Source organism: Macaca fascicularis, chromosome 2 (assembly GCF_037993035.2).
Source record: "Macaca fascicularis isolate 582-1 chromosome 2, T2T-MFA8v1.1".
Classification (NCBI taxonomy): Eukaryota; Metazoa; Chordata; class Mammalia; order Primates; family Cercopithecidae; genus Macaca; species Macaca fascicularis.
This window is the reverse complement of record NC_088376.1, coordinates 120,165,251-120,182,346: the sequence shown is the minus strand read 5'-3', so window position 1 is coordinate 120,182,346 and position 17,096 is coordinate 120,165,251. Positions and strand designations below refer to the sequence as shown.

Sequence of the window (17,096 nt, the reverse complement as noted above, 5' to 3'; positions counted from 1 at the left end):
CCAAACCCAGATCCAGCCATATTCTGGCATGAGCACCCGCCCAGCCCAGTGAAATGTGATGATAGTGTGACTCTGTACTCTCTTCTCTACTTAGGTGAAGAGGAACCTCCTGCCCTTCCTTCCAAGCTCCTCTCTTCTGGAGCGTGCAAAGCAGATCTTGGTTGCCGCAGCTACATTGATGAACTCCACGCAGTCGCCCCTTTGTAACAAAATGAAAGAGTCTAAGCATTGCCACTTTAGCTGCTGCCTCCCTCTGATTCCCCCGCTTATCTCCCTGGTTGCATGGCCCACTTGGAGCTGAGGTCTCATACAAGGATATTTGGAGTGAAATGCTGGCCAGTTCTCCCTTGCTCCAACCCTTCACCAGATATCTTGGCAAACTCTCCAATTTTCTAAAATGATATGGAGCTCTGAAAGGCATGTCCATAAGGTCTGACAACAGCTTGCCATATTTGGTTAGTCCTTGGATCAGAGCCTGTTGTGGGAGGTAGGGAAGAAATATGTAAAGAAAAAAAAGGAAGATACCTTCACTGGTCATTTAGACTTCACTGAGCTCTGCAAACTTTGCCTGTTTGCTATTGGCTACCTTGATTTGAAATGTTTTGTGAAAAAAGGCACTTTTAGCATCATAGCCACAGAAATCAAGTGCCAGTCTATCTGGAATCCATGTTGTATTGCAGATAATGTTCTCATTTATTTTTGATGTAGAATTTACATTGCCATGGGTGTTAAATATAAGCTTTGAGTCAAAAGTCAAGAAAGTGACTGAATATACGGTCACCTTTTATGAAATGAGTCTCTGTGTTACTGGGAAGCATGACTGATTGAGGTGAAGCTCACAGGGCCAGGCTGACCTTCTTGACCATTCCATCTGAGATAGGTTGGTCAATGTGCAGAAGGCCCCAGGACCTCAGCACACACAGCCTCCTCTTGGTCTGAGTAGACATCATGTGGAGGCCAGATCTGCCTGCTGTTTCCATGGGTTACATTTACTGTGCTGTATCTCAGATGTTGGTATCTGGAAGTTTATTCTTAAGAGACTGCTACCCAGCTGGTCTGTATTATTGGAAGTTGCAGTTCGTGCTTTGGTTGGCCTTCTGGTCTAAAGCTGTGTCCTGAATATTAGGGATCAGAATTCACTGAAATACAGCAGTGTGTGGAGGTGATGGCCAGTTAATCTGCTGAACTGGTTTTGACTAATGACAAACCTCTTTTTAAGAAGGTAGAATGGAGGGGATAGTCACAAAAGTAAATGTTCCATTTTTATGAATGACTTTGTTCTACAGAGTTCTGTTTCTAAAGAAAAAACAATTGTTCACATTCCATCTGATGATTAGCACGTGTGTAATGAATGCTGTCTTGGTCTTCCCTGTGGAAACCCTTCTCCCCGTGCCTTTGAGCAGGTGTGGACATCTCTCACTGCCTTTCACACGGGTGCTGTTAGATTTTGGCACCCCGTTTTCTCAGCATTCAGCCCAGGGACTGTGGTTTTAAGTCCGTCATCAGATAAGACCAGCATGAAGGGGTATGTTGAGAAATATCCTGAGGCAGAGTGGGAGGTGGGATGGGGCAGGACTTTCCCTTCTAAGCACATGCATGGCAGGTGGGGAAAGGGGGACTTGCACCCCTGCTGGAAAGAAAACGTTTGTGTATATTTCTGATGCAAATGTCATACTCACTGCTCTGTAAAGGCAGCTGGCAGCTTTTTGGGAGAAGAACGTGCTAGTCTGTTCTCTGGCATCAAGTTTCCTGCAGCTGCTCCAAGGGAGAGACAGGGAGCTGCAAGACTGTCTCCCCATAAAAACAGGCAACTCAGAGAAGAGTCATTTCATGTTGTTCCTATGGAATCTGGAATGAGTGCAGAGCTCCTACCACACATGACTGCCCCGCCATTTCATCCTAGGCATACATTCTGTGAAGGAGATTGGTTAGTCCAAACTTGCTAACATATGAAAATTCACTTGGAACATTATGAGAGATTTCTTATTGAGGTCAAGAGATGTTTCCTGTCCCAGAGGAACCATTAGGAGTCGCTTTTAGGATATTCAGCTTTGCTCATGAAATAAGGCATCTCTGGGAAAGTGGCCCCAGGGAGAGAATGGAGGATTGGGAGGAGAAGCATTAACTGGGCTCCAAGGGTGTGTGGGCAGAGAGCTAGCCACGTGAACTCACTCCTTACGGAAATGGAAGGGAAAAAGAGAGTGCTAGTCGAAAAATCAGGGGATGTTTTAGTTTGGATTTAGGGTTTTGATACTTATGTTGAAATACTAATGTTTCTGATCAACAAAATCAAACTCTTAATATACCAAGTAATGAAACGACAGTGTGATTGCCTCAGAATAAATTGAGAAGTCCAACTTCCTAGTTTTGTTTCATTAGTTTCACTTTTTCTACTCTCCCCATTGTGCTAGAAATGGGAATCCTTGCCCTGCAGATTAAGGCAAAACATCTGTTTTAAGCAAAGCTGCATTTTTTGACTCAGAAATTGTCCCAGATGGTGGATATAAGATGAAATTCAGAAAAACGTTCTGCCAAGTCACAGGCTTTTAGATATTGTGGAAACAAGAAATGGAAAAAGGGATGATCTCCATGAGAGGCCTTGATCCTGAGAGTAAAAGGCTTTTGTGGGTAGGTTAGGCAGTGTCCTTTAGAAAAGAGATCAGGGGTAAGTCCAGGGTTCCAGGAAAACCAAGAAGCCTGCAGGTAGCTGAAGGTAGAGTGCTAGTTGTTCATCTTAACTTACCAATGCACTATAGAAAGGACTTAGCATCTGATGTCGTCAGCTTTGCCAGGAGAGTGATCAAGGAGGTTAAAGCTCAGGTAAAGGTGTGCCTTCTCAGAGACTGGTTACAAGCAGCAGAGACCACCTCAGCAGAGACCACCTCAACAGACTCAGCCCAGCCATACAGGGTGCAGAAGCTCCTCCAGAGGGCTGTCTTGGGCCTTTGAGGCAATCGATCTCCAGAAAGAATCAGAAGTCATTCCATTCCAGGCCCAGGTATTCAAATGGTGACCCAGCCAGATAATAGTATCTTGAGCCAAAAATGAGATCAGGCCATAAAGTTAGAAGACAGAGTTTTTGATTGACATGTTAGGAATAACTGAAGACAGTCTCAGATCAGAAGTTCAATAAAATGTCTTTAGCAGTGGTGACATCATTGGAATCAGTGTGTAGTAAGTCATGGATATTTAAGTTCGTATTTGTTTGTCAGCGTTCAGTCTTATAACTTCATAGCCACGAGTATCTTTTTTAAAATACCAACTGTTAGTCTCAGGTCTCCTGACTTAAGTGCAAATAAACAGGAGACTATCCTTCAAAAAATGTGGGGTTACATGATTTTCAGAGCCTTTTTTTCAGAGTTGAGCATCTTTTCTTTTAAAAGAAATAAAGGGCGAGAGGACCAATTTTATTCCTGGAGGAAAAATGACACACCCTCCTCCCAAAAGAAAACTCTCTGGCCCCCCAACTTCAACACTAATTTGGCTCCCTGAAGAATAGAGAAAAAATTCTTTCTGTCTTTATTGAAGAGAAGTGGACAATGCCAATGTGAAGGTTACTAGTCTTTTATTTTCTGTTGGTGAAGACTACTACTGCTCTTATTTAGCAGATCTTATACCTTCAGTGGTCACCAGTATAGCATGTGAGGTATAAGGAAAACAGCGGTGTGATGATAAATGGTAATTAATATACTTTGTCTGTGTCAGAGAGCAATAGGGAATGGTGGGGACTGAGGCAAAACTGAAGCGCCCCTGTTCCACCCACAGGGGGCAATTTTCCAGTCGACTGTGGCCATGAAGTATTTCCTGATCTTCCCATTTTTCAAGAAAAGCTGACAGTCTGGATTTTTATATGAAAAATTCTGATTTTAAAAAATATTGACAACTAAGTTAAAATTCAAGTGAATTTAGACCCAGCAGAAGACATGGATGGACCTGATTTGGTCCACTGAATACCAGTTTGTTAACCTCTGCTTTATAAGATTTGAAGGAAAGGCATTCATGGTAATTACAGATGGTGTCACCAGAAAATGCTCTTGCTAAATGCAGCCAGTAGTTAGATTGCTTCTTTCTCCAGCCTCTCCCACAAAGAAATTTGATGTGATTCTGAATGCACTGGACATGTCTTGATTGCATCTTTGCATTTCATGGTGTCTTAAAAGAAAGGCAAGCCAGTTGTTAATTTCAAAATCAGATTTATGCTCTCTCAATTTAAAAAATGCTGGGAACAATTTCATTTAAACTTCACAACCTAAAGGGCTTTGTTTATAGTTTTAGCTCTTGGCATAATAATTTTTTTTAGATGGTGTGCAGTTCTGAGCATAGGCCAAGACATGATTAGGAAAGCAGGCAATTTTAGAAAGTAAGGCAAGGAACCTCCTAGCATCCATTAGAGCCAGGTATTTGGATTATCTTCCATTTTGAGTGATCTGTGAATTGACTCTGTTTTGGAGGTGTGAAACAGTATACAGAGAAAAGCTTTTCCTGATATTGAGATACCAGTTAGGAGTCCAAATGGAGTGTTGGGTCATCCTTGCCATATCACCTCCTTTCCAGGATCAGGGTGAAAATAGACAAAAGGAAATCTGACTGCAAGCCAGTGGCTTTGATTCTAGTTTCAGGGTTTAGGGACTAGGAGAAAGTTTGGATTATCTAGCATGTTCTTCCCCTGGTGTCAGACAGGGCTGTGCCTGAATTATTCCAGACATACGGCTGTAGATGGTATTCTTTATTTTACAAGAAGGAGATTCTGTAACCTACCCTGCTGATCAGATAGTTCTTTGTATGTCTTATAGAAATTCAAGCCGGCTTCCTTTTGTTCGGCATGTAGTGGAGAAAGAACAGCTGGTCACCTTCCATGTATTCGAAAACCACAGTGAAGTCATCCCCCTGGTGTTTTTATTTCAGTGATAAATAATTCCACCCACTTAAACCATTCTTCATGGCTCTTGTTTTCCAGGGGCCTAATAATTTTCACTGCTATAATGTTTCTCAGCTTCACACTTAGTTTAGTTGCCCAAACAGAATGTTGGTGCCTTATTCACATTGGTGCCTTGTGAAGACCAGGCTCAGGGTGGGGATTATAGGGGAAATTCTTGCACACCCAGCTCCTCTTACCACTTAAAAATATAATGGCACTTTTACAAAATGATATATTGCCTATATTCATGGAGAATTATTTGACTACCACATTTTTTCCCTTGATGATAGTCATCTATCATAACTTGTGTTTGTTTTCCTCCTGAGATCAAACACTTGGTGCTTATTTCTGATGTATACTATGTTGAGACCAGCTCTTACCTTCTGAGTGGCAGCTACCCCTCCCTCCCAATTTTAGATCCTATTTTTACACATCTCTGTAGACATCACCTTTATTTCATGACTCACAATATTAAATAGTGCAGACTTCCGTTTAACCACTGGTGAGGTAACAGCAGTAGTTGCTAAGCACCACCTTCCCATTGCTGTTTGAGGGCTAATTTGCAAAGACATTTGAGTCCCCCAGTGAAGATGTCTGGGGAAGTTTGGCCAGTTGTCTTCCCTCTTGCCCTTTCGTTCTTCTTTAAAATTCAGCTCAGACCACAGACACCTCCAGAATCTTGTTTATGTTCTGCTCTCAACTGACCAAGCACTGCGTTTTGCACAATCAGAAGTCTCACGAAAGCAAACAGTTATGACTGCGTATCTGATATTTATATCCTATAAAATTTCAGGAAGATTCAGGGGCAATCTTCTATTTGTACATGATGTAGACAAAATTAGCTGTTCCAATTGTTAGACAAAAACTTGCCATTGGATTACACTAATGTGCTCATCTGTTGTTTTAAAAGTTTCGTATCAGGCGGGGCACGGTGGCTCACGCCTGTAATCCCAGCACTTTGGGAGACCAAAGTGGGCTGATCACCTGAGGGCCAGAGTTCAAGACCAGCCTGACCAACATGGTGAAACCCCGTCTCTACCAAAAATACAAAATTAGTCAGGCGTGGTTGTGGGCGCCTGTAATCCCAGCTACTCGGGAGGCTGAGGCAGGAGAATCGCTTGCATCTGGGAGGCAGAGGTTGCGGTGAGCTGAGATCGCGCCATTGCACTCCAGCCTGGGCAGCAAGAGCAAAACTCTATCTCAACAACAACAACAAAAAGTTTGGTATGTTTCTCTCAACAAAAAAGCATGGTGAATCCAGACCGCAGCAAAAGCTTTTGTGAAAACCAAATGTGTTCATCTAGATAGTAAGTAACTCCTATTTTTACTGTTAGTTTTTTAAAAGATAATTTTTCCCTGTGGAAACTCCCTGTTACTACATCCTAGGGGAGAAAGCCTGTGGAATATGGTGGTTATTGATGACGTTGCCTTTGTTTCATCTTTGAGTTTGTCGTTTGTGGGATCTAGTGGGATAATGAGCACTGACAGAACTCTTAACAGCGTGCTGTATTTTTTACATTGAAAATGTTAATGACTTATTTGATTTGTACATAACTCTGTAAATAGGTGATAGTAGATCACAGCTGACATTTACAAAATGTTTTTGTACCTTAGAATTTCTGCATTAAATAAAATGTTTTGTTTTAAGGTTGTAGTGGTTCATTTTTCATCTTTCTTGTTTCCTGACTGGCTGGGGTTCCCAGCCCAGTTTTCGGAGGGCTCTGCCTCACGACGAGGAGGCCAGGGGTGGCCGGTCTTCCTTGCCCTTTAGAGAACAGGACCGTGCTGCCCTAGACCTTCAGCTCGGCTCCCCAGGCAATCAGTCGCCCATTACCCCATGTGGCAACAGGCCTCCCTGCTGCAACAGGGTTACTTATATCAGAAAGAAATTTGACTTCTCAGAACAAATGGACTTTCTTTTCAGAAATTTGAAAAAAGGCACTGAGATTTGGGGGCTGCACACAAACGTTTCTTGTCACTCAGAAAAAAAGATGCCTGCTCAGTCTTCCATGGACATTCTCCCCTCCTGTGACCCCCATGCTCTGTGAGTTAACCTCTTGGTATCCATCACCTTCAGGGTCAGGTCCCAGCTCTGCTGACTGTTTTTTCTTTCTTTCTTTCTTTCTTTTTAAGAGGTAGGGTCTCCCCACGTTGCCCAGGCTGCTCTCGAACTGCTGAGCTCAGGCAATCCTTCTGCCTCTGCCTCCAAAAGTGCTGGGATTACAGGTGTGAGCCACCGCGCCTGGCCTCTGCTACTGTTGCTGTGCCCCAGTGACTGTCAGACTCTGCCCCTCAGCCTCTCGTCCATAGAGAGGCCCTACTTTACAGGGCGATGAATTAAACTGCACGGCGAATGTAAAGTGCCACCTGTGCATTCCTGGCTCGTAGTACATGTTCAGTAAATGACAGCATCCACAGGAGGACAGTGAGGGTTAACAAATAGCAAGGACATAGAATACAAGCTTTTGGCCATTGCCCGAGCGGGATGTAGTCTAAATTTGGGGTCTTGGGACCATAATAGATTTTAAACATTGGATCTTCCTTATTTACTTATTCCTTCTCATACTTCACTGGGATGTTAATGTGCTCAGGGCCTACAACCTACCCTGTTTGAGGAGCTCAAGGAAAACAGAAGGAGTGGTAAAAAACAAAACCCCCCCAAAGAAAACAGCTCTGAGGGAAGCATTGTTGTTTCTGAGAGGAGGAAATTCTCACACATTCTTGCCTCCTGACCTTCGCATATCCTTCATTTCTCCTGGTTAGAGTCACCCAGGAGGCTCCTTATCATTTCTCCCATTGATTTCCTTTTCCCCCACACTCTGTCCATTCTTTTTATTTCCAGGAGTGCTAAGTGCTTTACACACATCATCTCATTCATCTTCACAGCTGCTCTGTGAGGTGGCCAATTCTACTGTTTCCATTTTACACATGAGGAAACTGAGGCTCAGAGAGTCTATAGCTGACTTGTGATCCCACAGTTGGCTAGTGGCAAAGCCAGGATATGAGCTGAGGCAAACCCTACCTAGACGGCTCAGGTATGCCCTTGGTAAAGGTCAAGCCAGCCAGGTAGGGATGGACTGAAAAATGTGTGGTCAAAGGCAATAGAGAGCTTTCCCATAAAGTAAATGTCAGAGAGGAAGTGATGATTGCCATCCTCTGAGTGTCGACAGGGCTGGTTCCTGCTCTTAGTGCTCTTCATGTTTTTTCTTACCATGACCCCCTGTGGAGGGTACTATCAGCAGCCTCAATTTTGAGATTCTGAGGTCTAGAAATTGTATAGCTTTGCCAAGGGCACAAACAAGGAATTGGCAGCACTGGAGTTGAAGTCTCTGAAGCATCACCACTCCTGATCAATAGGCTGCTCTGTCCCTCAGTAATAGTTTAAGCAGAAGGAAGAATCTTGAGTGACTTGGTTCCTTTCTCATTGAAAATACTGAGTGTAAATCTGGTTCAGAGTTGAAGCAAATGGATCTCGTGAGGCAGATACTGCAATACATGAATTTCTCTTTCCTTTTCTTTCATTAAAACAAAAGTTGCAGCTGGGCTTGGCAGTGCGCACCTATAGACTCACCTACTCGGCAGGCTGAGGCTTCAAAAAATACAAATAGTTCAGGCATGGTAACTTACACCTGTAATCTCAGCGCTTTGGGAGGTCAAGACAGGAGAATCACTTCAGGCCAGAAGTCTAAGACCAGCCTGGGCAACATAACAAGACTCCGTTTTTACAAAAAAATTTTAAAATTAGCTGGGCATGGTGGTGTGTGCTAGTAGTCCTAGCTCCTCAGGAGGCTGAGGTGAAAGGATTACTTGAGCCCAGGAGTTTAAGGCTGCAGTGAATTATATGATCACACCACTTCACTGCAGCCTGGGTGACAGAGCAAGATCCTGTCTCAAAAAATTTTAAGTTAAAATTAAAAAGTTAAAAAAAAAAAGAAAAAGAAATGTTGCAGCTAGTACTTTCTATTAGTGTTCTCTTGGGACAGCATGAGAAGCTCTCATTTTTACCATGATATTAGAAAGCTGTCTGGTTTTACAGCAGCCTAGGGTTCTTGCAGTCCCCAACATATGTGGGGCCCTGCCACTGGCTTTGCTTTGTTTTAGAAATACCAGCATTAGAGGAGCAAAGACTAGTTTCCTCTTGGAGGCTCTAATTGGAAAAAAAATGTCGTTGCTTTAGTTGAATAAGAACTACAGATGATAAGCTAAGCAGGTAGAGGAGAGAGGAGACATAAAATCTTTCTTTGCAGTCCTGGGCACAGTGGGTCCCCAAAAAAAGTGTTTCCCACTCCTCCCTCAGCATATCCTGTCCTTGCTGTCCACAAGGAATGAAATCGTAAGAGGCCCAAGAATAAGATAAGTTAGAGGATGCAATGAAGGGGAGAGATGGACACAAACATGGCATAAGAACTTTTGCAATGAGAAAATTCAAATGGGGTCTTTGGGATTAAGGAAAAGAAATGCAAGATCAGTGAGCTTGGCTTCCTGGGCTCTTTCGGGAAGGGACCTTGCACCATCTTTTGCATTTATAGATGATACAACTGCCTTAACAGGGTTAATTCCAAAGTGTGTGCTGGGACATAGACATAGTGATGGACATGGTACACACAGGACCCCTGCCCTCCTGACTTCCTATATATATAGAGTTGAGGGCAAGTCATCTAAATGTTCTGAAACTCAGTTTCTTCATCTGTAAGATGGGACTAATAGCCACCACAAAGGGTTATTGTGAGGATTAAATGAGATGGAGTATATAAAGTACCCAAGGCTGTGCTCAGCAAGTGCTAGGTACTTGGTGAATAGTAGCTATTAATTATTCCACGGAAGAGCAGGTCTTGGGCTCTTTGGGGGCCATATCGGGATGGGTGGGAGACAGTTCCATGCCCACAAGGAGCTTTAGGCCAAGTATTTTGTCAGGTGATAAGTTATATCATTTCTATCCCCTGAAAGAAAATGGTGGGTCCATGCCTGGCTGTTGCAGAGGTGAGGGCTGAAGAGGAACTTAATTTGGCAAAATTAAGACGTTAGCTCTGGGGTTCCCAATAGCTGACCACACATAGCCTGTGACAGTTGACTGTGCACCTTGAAATCTGCCAATGTTCCATTCCCCAGACTCCTTTTTTCCTGGTTGCCATTTAATCCTGATAGAGATACATTTTTCTGGACTTGCTGCTGTAAGGTCTCTGTGCTAGGCAGATGACCACTCTCCATTCTGAATGTGAACAAAGGCAGGGGTTGTTTCTCAAACCATCAGTGCAAGGTCAGGGCAATTTCCCAAGTTTTAGAAGTTAGTGGAGGGAGATGGGAAGAGATCAAATAACAGTCTTCCAGAATGAGATGGCTCTGCCTGGTCTTTTCCACTCTTGCTGGTCAGAGACATCCTGGGGAGTGGGCAGACATCAGCCTCAAAACAAACCATAGACTTTTCCTACCAGGTTGGGCAAGGCCAGGCCATAGGGAACTTGTAGAAAAGAAAGGCAAGAGCATGCCTGGCAGCTGAATGCAAATACAGTCAGGTCCTACCTTTGGTTCTGTATCTCTGGAGGTAGATGTGCTTCAGTATCCTGCACACCTGTGTATAATTGTGTATTATTATTCATGAGATGACGATAATTAGCATTGTGATTAAAGCTGAGGCAGGCTTTGGTCTGAGGCATCTTGAACTTAGATCTCAGTTTGCCATCTTCCGTGTTTCCCTGGGCAGGCGGCTTGCCCTGTTTAGGACTTATTTTCTAAATCTAGAAAACAGTTAATAATAGGGCCAGGCACAGTGGCTCACACCTGTAACCCTAGCACTTTGGGAGGCAGAGGTGGGCGAATCACCTGAGGTCAGAAGTTCGAGACCAGCCTGGCTAACATGTTGAAACCCCGTCTCTACTAAAAATACAAAAATCAGCTGGGCATGGTGGCATGCGCCTGTAGTCTCAGCTACTCAGGAGGCTGAGGTGGGAGGATCACTTGAGCCTGGGAAGTGGAGGTTGCAGTGAGCAGAGATCATACCACTGCACTCCAACCTGGGCGACAGAGCAAAACTCTGTCTCAAAACAGCAAAACAAAACAAAAAAAAGCAGTTAATAATTCAGTACCTAATGGGGCTGCTGTGAGGCTTGAATGTGAGGCTGGGTGAAATTCTAGGCACAAAGCATGGCACATGGAAAGCCCCTGTTCCTATAGGGATGAGTCATGGGGGCAGGTTAGGAGGTATAAGTTATGAAATGGGATTTCCCCTGAATGTCTTCTTTGGCCCTCGCCTGGGTAGCTGATGGCATAGCTAACTGAAATGGAATTCCTGCTTCCTGGAGGTCTCAGTTCCGCAGGGCAGCTAGGAATAGCCTTCAAGGGAGATGGGTACTTGATCAGATGTCACTTTCTGCTTAAACCACCAGTGGCCCTGGAAGTGAATACCGAAGCTCTTATGTGATGCCTTGCTGACTTCTTCTCTCTGTGTCCCTTCTTTTCTGACCATACCAGACTGTTGAAATTCCTCACTCCTATGTTCCTGCCCCGGGTTCTTTGCATGTGCCGTTTCTTCTACCTGAATCACCCTCTCTCAGTCTCCATCCCTCCTTTGCAATGAGACCTTCCCTGACCACTGTCCACCTCCAGTCTAGGTCCTGACATGTGTCTTCAGGAGCCTCTTGCCCACTAGAGTGCTGCTTCATGAAGCGAGACCGTATCCCTTGCAGAGGCCTTCCATCTGGACTGGACTCAGGTTCTACTGCTTTAACCAGCTTGTACCCACCCTATCATTAAGCAGTCACTGGGGCAAGTCACCTCATCTCCCTGGTTCTCAGTTTCCTCATCAGTCAGATGGGGGTGAAAAAATGTACCTGCCGCATGGGGTTGTTGTGAGGATAAAGCAGGGGAGGGGAGGGGATAGCCCACTCAGTGCCTGGCACATGACAAGTGCTCAAAAACATTATTATCTGTTTTAGCTGTCATCAAGATAGGCAATAATAGTGTTTTTCCTTTTCTTTTCTTTTGTATTATTTATTTAACAGGGTCTCACTGTGTCACCCAGGCTGCAAATCCACTCACTACAGCCTCAACCTCCCAGGCTGAAGCGATCCTCCCACTTTAGCCTCCCGAGTAACTGGGACTACAGGCGTGTGCCACCATCCTCAGCTGATTTTTGTATTTTTTGTAGAGATGGGATTTCACCATGTTGCCCAGGCTGGTCTTGAACTCCTAGGCTTAAGCAATCTACCCGCCTTGGCCTCTCAAAGCGCTAGGATTACAGGCATGAGCCACTGTGCCTGGCTAAGAAATAACAGTTATTAGTAAATTTAAAAGATTTAAATTTAATTTAAATTAGTAAATTTAAAAAACACTATTATTGCCTATCTTGATGACAGTTAAAATGTTCCCTAGAAGAGAAAACTGCATCTGTGCCTCACTTTGCAAATTAGAACATGGCTCCCATCCATTTACTGTGATCCCAGAGTGGAGAACGACTGAGCTGTTTTACGTATTTCCCCCACAAGGCTGTTATCTTAAGGTTTTACACCCTGTGGTTCCTGTCTCCAGACTGGATAACAGCTTGCTATAGACGCGGGTTTGGTTAGCAGAACGAGCTGTATCAGAATCACCAATGTGTATTGGATGTCTGCTACTATGCCATGCATTGCGTAGTGCCTGAGCTCCCCTCACCCTCCCAAAAGGACTTAGGAGTTTAGTTCATATCCTGCCTCAGGACAGGGCTCAAGCTGTATTTGAACTCAGGTATTTCCTACTCCACAGCCTCTCTCTGCCTTTGCACTCCCCAGCTCAGCCTTGCTCCTCAGGTTTTCTAACCCAGATTATGAAAGCAGAAAGGACTTGCTTCGAAAGAAGCCTTTTAGTAGCACTTGAAGAGCATTGCTTAGGCCTGAACAATAAGACTGACGCCCACGCCTGTAATCCCAGCACTTTGGCAGGCTGAGGTGGGCGGATCACGATGTCAAGAGTTCGAGATGAGCCTGACCAACATGGTGAAACCCTGTCTGTAGTGAAAATACAAAAATCAGCCGGCTGTGGTGGCAGGCGCCTGTAATCCCAGCTACTCAGTAGGCTGAGGCAGGAGAATCACTTGAGCCCAGGAGGCAGAGGTTGCAGTGAGCTGAGATCGTACCATTGCACTCCAGCCTGGGTGACACAGTGAGACTCCGTCCCAAAAAAAAAAAAAAAAAAAAGACTGATGCCCAGACATCACCATTCCCTGGGTGAAGACGACAACCAGACACTCCACACCTTTCAAATGCCAAAAAATGGTGGAGGGGGAGCATCTGTACAGTGCGTTGCTATAGGCAGAGAGTTAAATGTCTCTTCCAGTAATTCCACTTCTGGGGTTTTATCTTTAGTAAGTAACTAAAAATGCATATTTACATTTGTTGTGTAAAGATTTTCGAGGCTGGATATGGTGGCTCATGCCTATAATCCCAGCACTTTGGGAGGCTGAGGCGGGTGGATTGCTTGAGTTTAGGAGTTCACAACCAGCTTGGGCAACATAGCAAGAACCTGTCTCTACAAAAAAAAAGACAGAAAAATTAGCCAGATATGGTGGCACATGCCTGTAGTCCCAGCTACTTGGGAGGCTGAGGTAAGAGGATCACTTGAGCCTGGGAGGTCGAGGTTATACTGAGCTGAGACTGTGCCACTGCACTGCAGCCTGGGCAACCCTGCCTTGAAAAAAAAAAAAAAAAAAAAAAGATTTTCAGGCCAGAACTGGTGGCTCACGTCTGTAATCCCCGCTTTGGGACGCCAGGGTGGGTGGATTACTTGAGGTCAGGCGTTTGAGACCAGCCTGGCCAACATGGCAAAACCCCATTTCTAATAAAAAAAAAAAAAAAAAAAATACAAAAATTAGCTGAGCATGGTGGCGGGTGCCTGTGATCCCAGCTACTCAGGATGCTGAGGCACGAGAATCACTTGAAACTGGGAGGTGAAGGTTGCAGTGCAACTGCATTGCAGCCTGCGTGAGAGTGAAGTTCTCTCTCAAAAAACAAACAAAAAATTCATTAGTAAGCATTATCCTGATAACGAGAAATGAGGAATAAACCAAGTACCAGTCGGGATTGATTATAAGAGGGCACATGCATACAATGGACCAAATGACCTTTAGCAATCATGTTGTGGAAGAATATTTCATGACAAAGGAAAGGGTTCACAATATGTTAAATGAAAAATGAAGGACACAGATTAACAGTGGTTACCACTGGATGGTGTGATTGTGGGTGGGTTTTCTTATTCTTTGTATCTCTGGTATTTTCTATATTGCTTTACAATGAGTAGTGTTACATAAGCAGAGGGTTTTAAATGTAAGGTTACACACAACAGACACTCAGCAAGTGTTCAAGGTACCCAGTGGTTACTAGGTGGCTGGGGCCACTGGTCTCAGAATCCCACCTTTGACCCTGGTTGTGCCTTCTCCTGTGGCTGCTTTCCCTGAAGGTGCTACCCAACCCCTTGTCCCAGCCCCTCTCCATTGCTTTTCTGCCTGGTGTCAGACATAGCTCATCCTCTGCCCATCCAGGTGGGGGTCTCTTGCAGAAACCCTGGCTTCCCCAGTTGATGATTCTGTGAAATAACTGCCCTGATCCCACACTAGCCTGTTCTTTTTGTTGTTGTTGTTGTTGTTTGAGATACGTTTCTCTCTGTTAGCCCAGATTGGAGTGCAGTGGTGTGAACATGGCTTACTGCAACCCCAAACTGGGTTCAAGCAATCCTCCTGCCTTAGCCTCCCGAGTAGCTGGGACTACAGGAACATACCACCATGCTGAGCTAATTTTTAAATTTTTGGTAAAGACAGGGATCTCACTTTGTTGCCCAGGCTGGTCTTAAACTCCTGGCTTCAAGTGGTCCTCCCACCTTGGCCTCCCAAAGTGCTGGGATTACAGGTGTGAGCCACCGCACATGGCCTTCTCATCCTGTCTTGTAGTTCGGGGAGAGGCAACTGAACTTAAGAATGGGCCCTTATGAATAAACTGACTATTTCAAGGAGAAAAGATGACTGACCATCAGAGGCTTCTGGAGTCTTCACCAGTTTCCAAACTCTGTGGATAGACACCCACATTTCCTGCCTATCCTCTCACTCCATAAAGGACTGTCTTTGGGTGTATCATCTCTCCTCCCGACAGACTCTCAGTCTGAGTCTAGGAACAAAGTCCTCCCCAACCCTAAGCCCACGTTAGGGCCAAGCACAGCATGGATGGGAGAGGGTGGGAGAGCTGCACATAGAAACCTTGTGGGTTAAATTGCTGTGTTGCTAATCTAAATATCCTACTTGCAGATGTGTCCTGCTTTCCAGAAACCCTGAATTATAAAACAGAGGAAGTCAAGGCAGTTGCCTTTAGTAATAATAAAAAGGCACATTGCCTTTAGCTGTGTACAGGAGACTCACTTGCCGCATCATCTCTCACTCAGCAGCCAGTGTGATGTCTTCAAACTGTGGCTCACATCCCATCATGCCTCTGTCTGAACCTTTAGGTGGACAAGGTCTAATGTCTCACTTTGGCCATCAAGGTTCCTCCAGCCTCTTTCTCCCCTTACCTCCCCTGTCCATGGTCCATGGACTTCCAGCAGTGTGACCTGTGTTCTGCCTGGGCCAGTGCTTCTTCCAGGTGTCTGTCACCACATCCTGCTCTCTTGCTGCCCGGTGAGGGGTCAGTTGACTGTCTCCTTCATCAGCTCATAAGCTCCATGAGGTCAGGGACTGTCTGTCTCGGTATCTGGGGACAGTCACTACTGTCCCCAGAGCCTAGCACAGTGTGTGGCATGTAGTAGATGCTCAAATAATTGTTAAATTGAATCTAATGCAAAGAAAACTTTTCTCTGACAAACCTGCCTGAGTAGAACACCAGGTGTTGGCTGGTGGATCTGAAGCCACTGCTGAGCTCAGATGAGGGAGCAGGCACTTCAGAGACAGGAGAAGCCCTTTGCTTAATAAATGTAATTACTTGATAAACACGGCTGGTTGTCGTAGGGATCTTCTGCATTAGGGAGTAAGGAGAATGACAAAAGGTTCTTGGGGAAAAGACTGAGGACTAGGGGTCTGGACACAGGAGTTGTCCTTGGAAATGGAGTACTGGGGAGAGTGTGTTCCCTGAACAGGAAACTGGTGGGTCACAATGCATTGGGTCTGGGGTCAAGCTGTAGTGGAATGAAGTTGCAGCTGTTGGAATAGAAGTTGGTTTGCTCAAGATGCCCAGTTTCTGGCCCAAAAGGTGGGCTGTAGGCCAGGAAGAGGCCACCCAGCACTGCGGGGCTGAGCACTGGCAACAGAAGGCAGAGGTTGCTATGAAGTAAATCTGGAAGATCTGCATCCCAGCTGCTGCTGTCACGACAGGTGGCCTCCCAGGGAGCTCTCAACCCTCACCCCCTTCCTGCACCTGGGCAAGAGCCTTAGTACCTTGGGCTGATGCTCTTTCCTCTGTAAACAGGGGGCCAGACTGTGATCCTCTGGCTCTGGGGGCTGGCTTCACCTCGCTAAGCTTCGATTTCTTCATTTGAGAAGCGGGCCCGCACAGGCTGTCGTGAATGTTAATTTCGATCAAGCACCTAAAATGCACTGCCGGCACATGGGGGCAACTGATGAATTTTTCATTTTTAGCATCGGGGTTTACATTTTCTTAAGAGCCCAGTAACGACAGTCTAGGGCATTCTTTATTTCTGATTTTAAGAGGTGATGAGGACCGTAGGCGTTCATCTGTTGAATGAATGAATGCCTGCAGAAACTCGTTTTATTTAGAGTCCCATGTTGATTTCCGCATGCACGACCCAGGCTCCTCACTTTCAGGCTCGGCGTCCACCTACAAGCCGGCGATTCCTGAGAGCCTACAGTGCGCCCGGATTCACGCAGCTCGTTCTCATTCTCACCTCCACCATCGAGGAAAGTGAGGCTTGGGCAAGATCTGACACGCCCAAGATCTGCCCAGCGGTGGGGGTGGGAGCTCCGCGTGCAGGCTCTGGCCCTGGACCGCTAGGGCAGCCCCTACCACCCCCGCACGAGAGTCCCCTCCCACTAGGGTACCCGGCCCTCGACCCACCCTCGGGGTTTCCGCGGCGCGTTCTCTGGCGGGACAGCTGGAGCCAGAGGCAGGGCTGTTTACTCCTCCGACTCGGTTAATTCTCTCAGCCTCAGTCTGATTTAGGTGGCGGCGGGGGAGGGATGTCCTGGGGTCTCCGCTCTCCTCTTTCTAGCCTT

At 45.5% G+C, this 17,096-nt stretch overlaps 1 protein-coding gene across 4 annotated transcripts in view; it reads left to right on the top strand.

The window, feature by feature from the left end:
* Positions 1–6,562, top strand: part of IL17RD (interleukin 17 receptor D) — a 76,033-nt gene extending 69,471 nt beyond the window's left edge. For 3 of the 4 annotated variants that reach the window (XM_005547443.5, XM_074032551.1, XM_074032552.1), the window contains exon 13: positions 95–6,562. In XM_005547443.5, coding sequence (XP_005547500.3) covers positions 95–207 — 113 coding nt within the window. In that variant the 3' untranslated portion in view covers positions 208–6,562. The remainder of the gene's footprint in view (positions 1–94) is intronic. The other variant, XR_012431287.1, reaches the window with a different exon arrangement.
* The last annotated feature ends 10,534 nt before the right edge of the window (positions 6,563–17,096 follow it).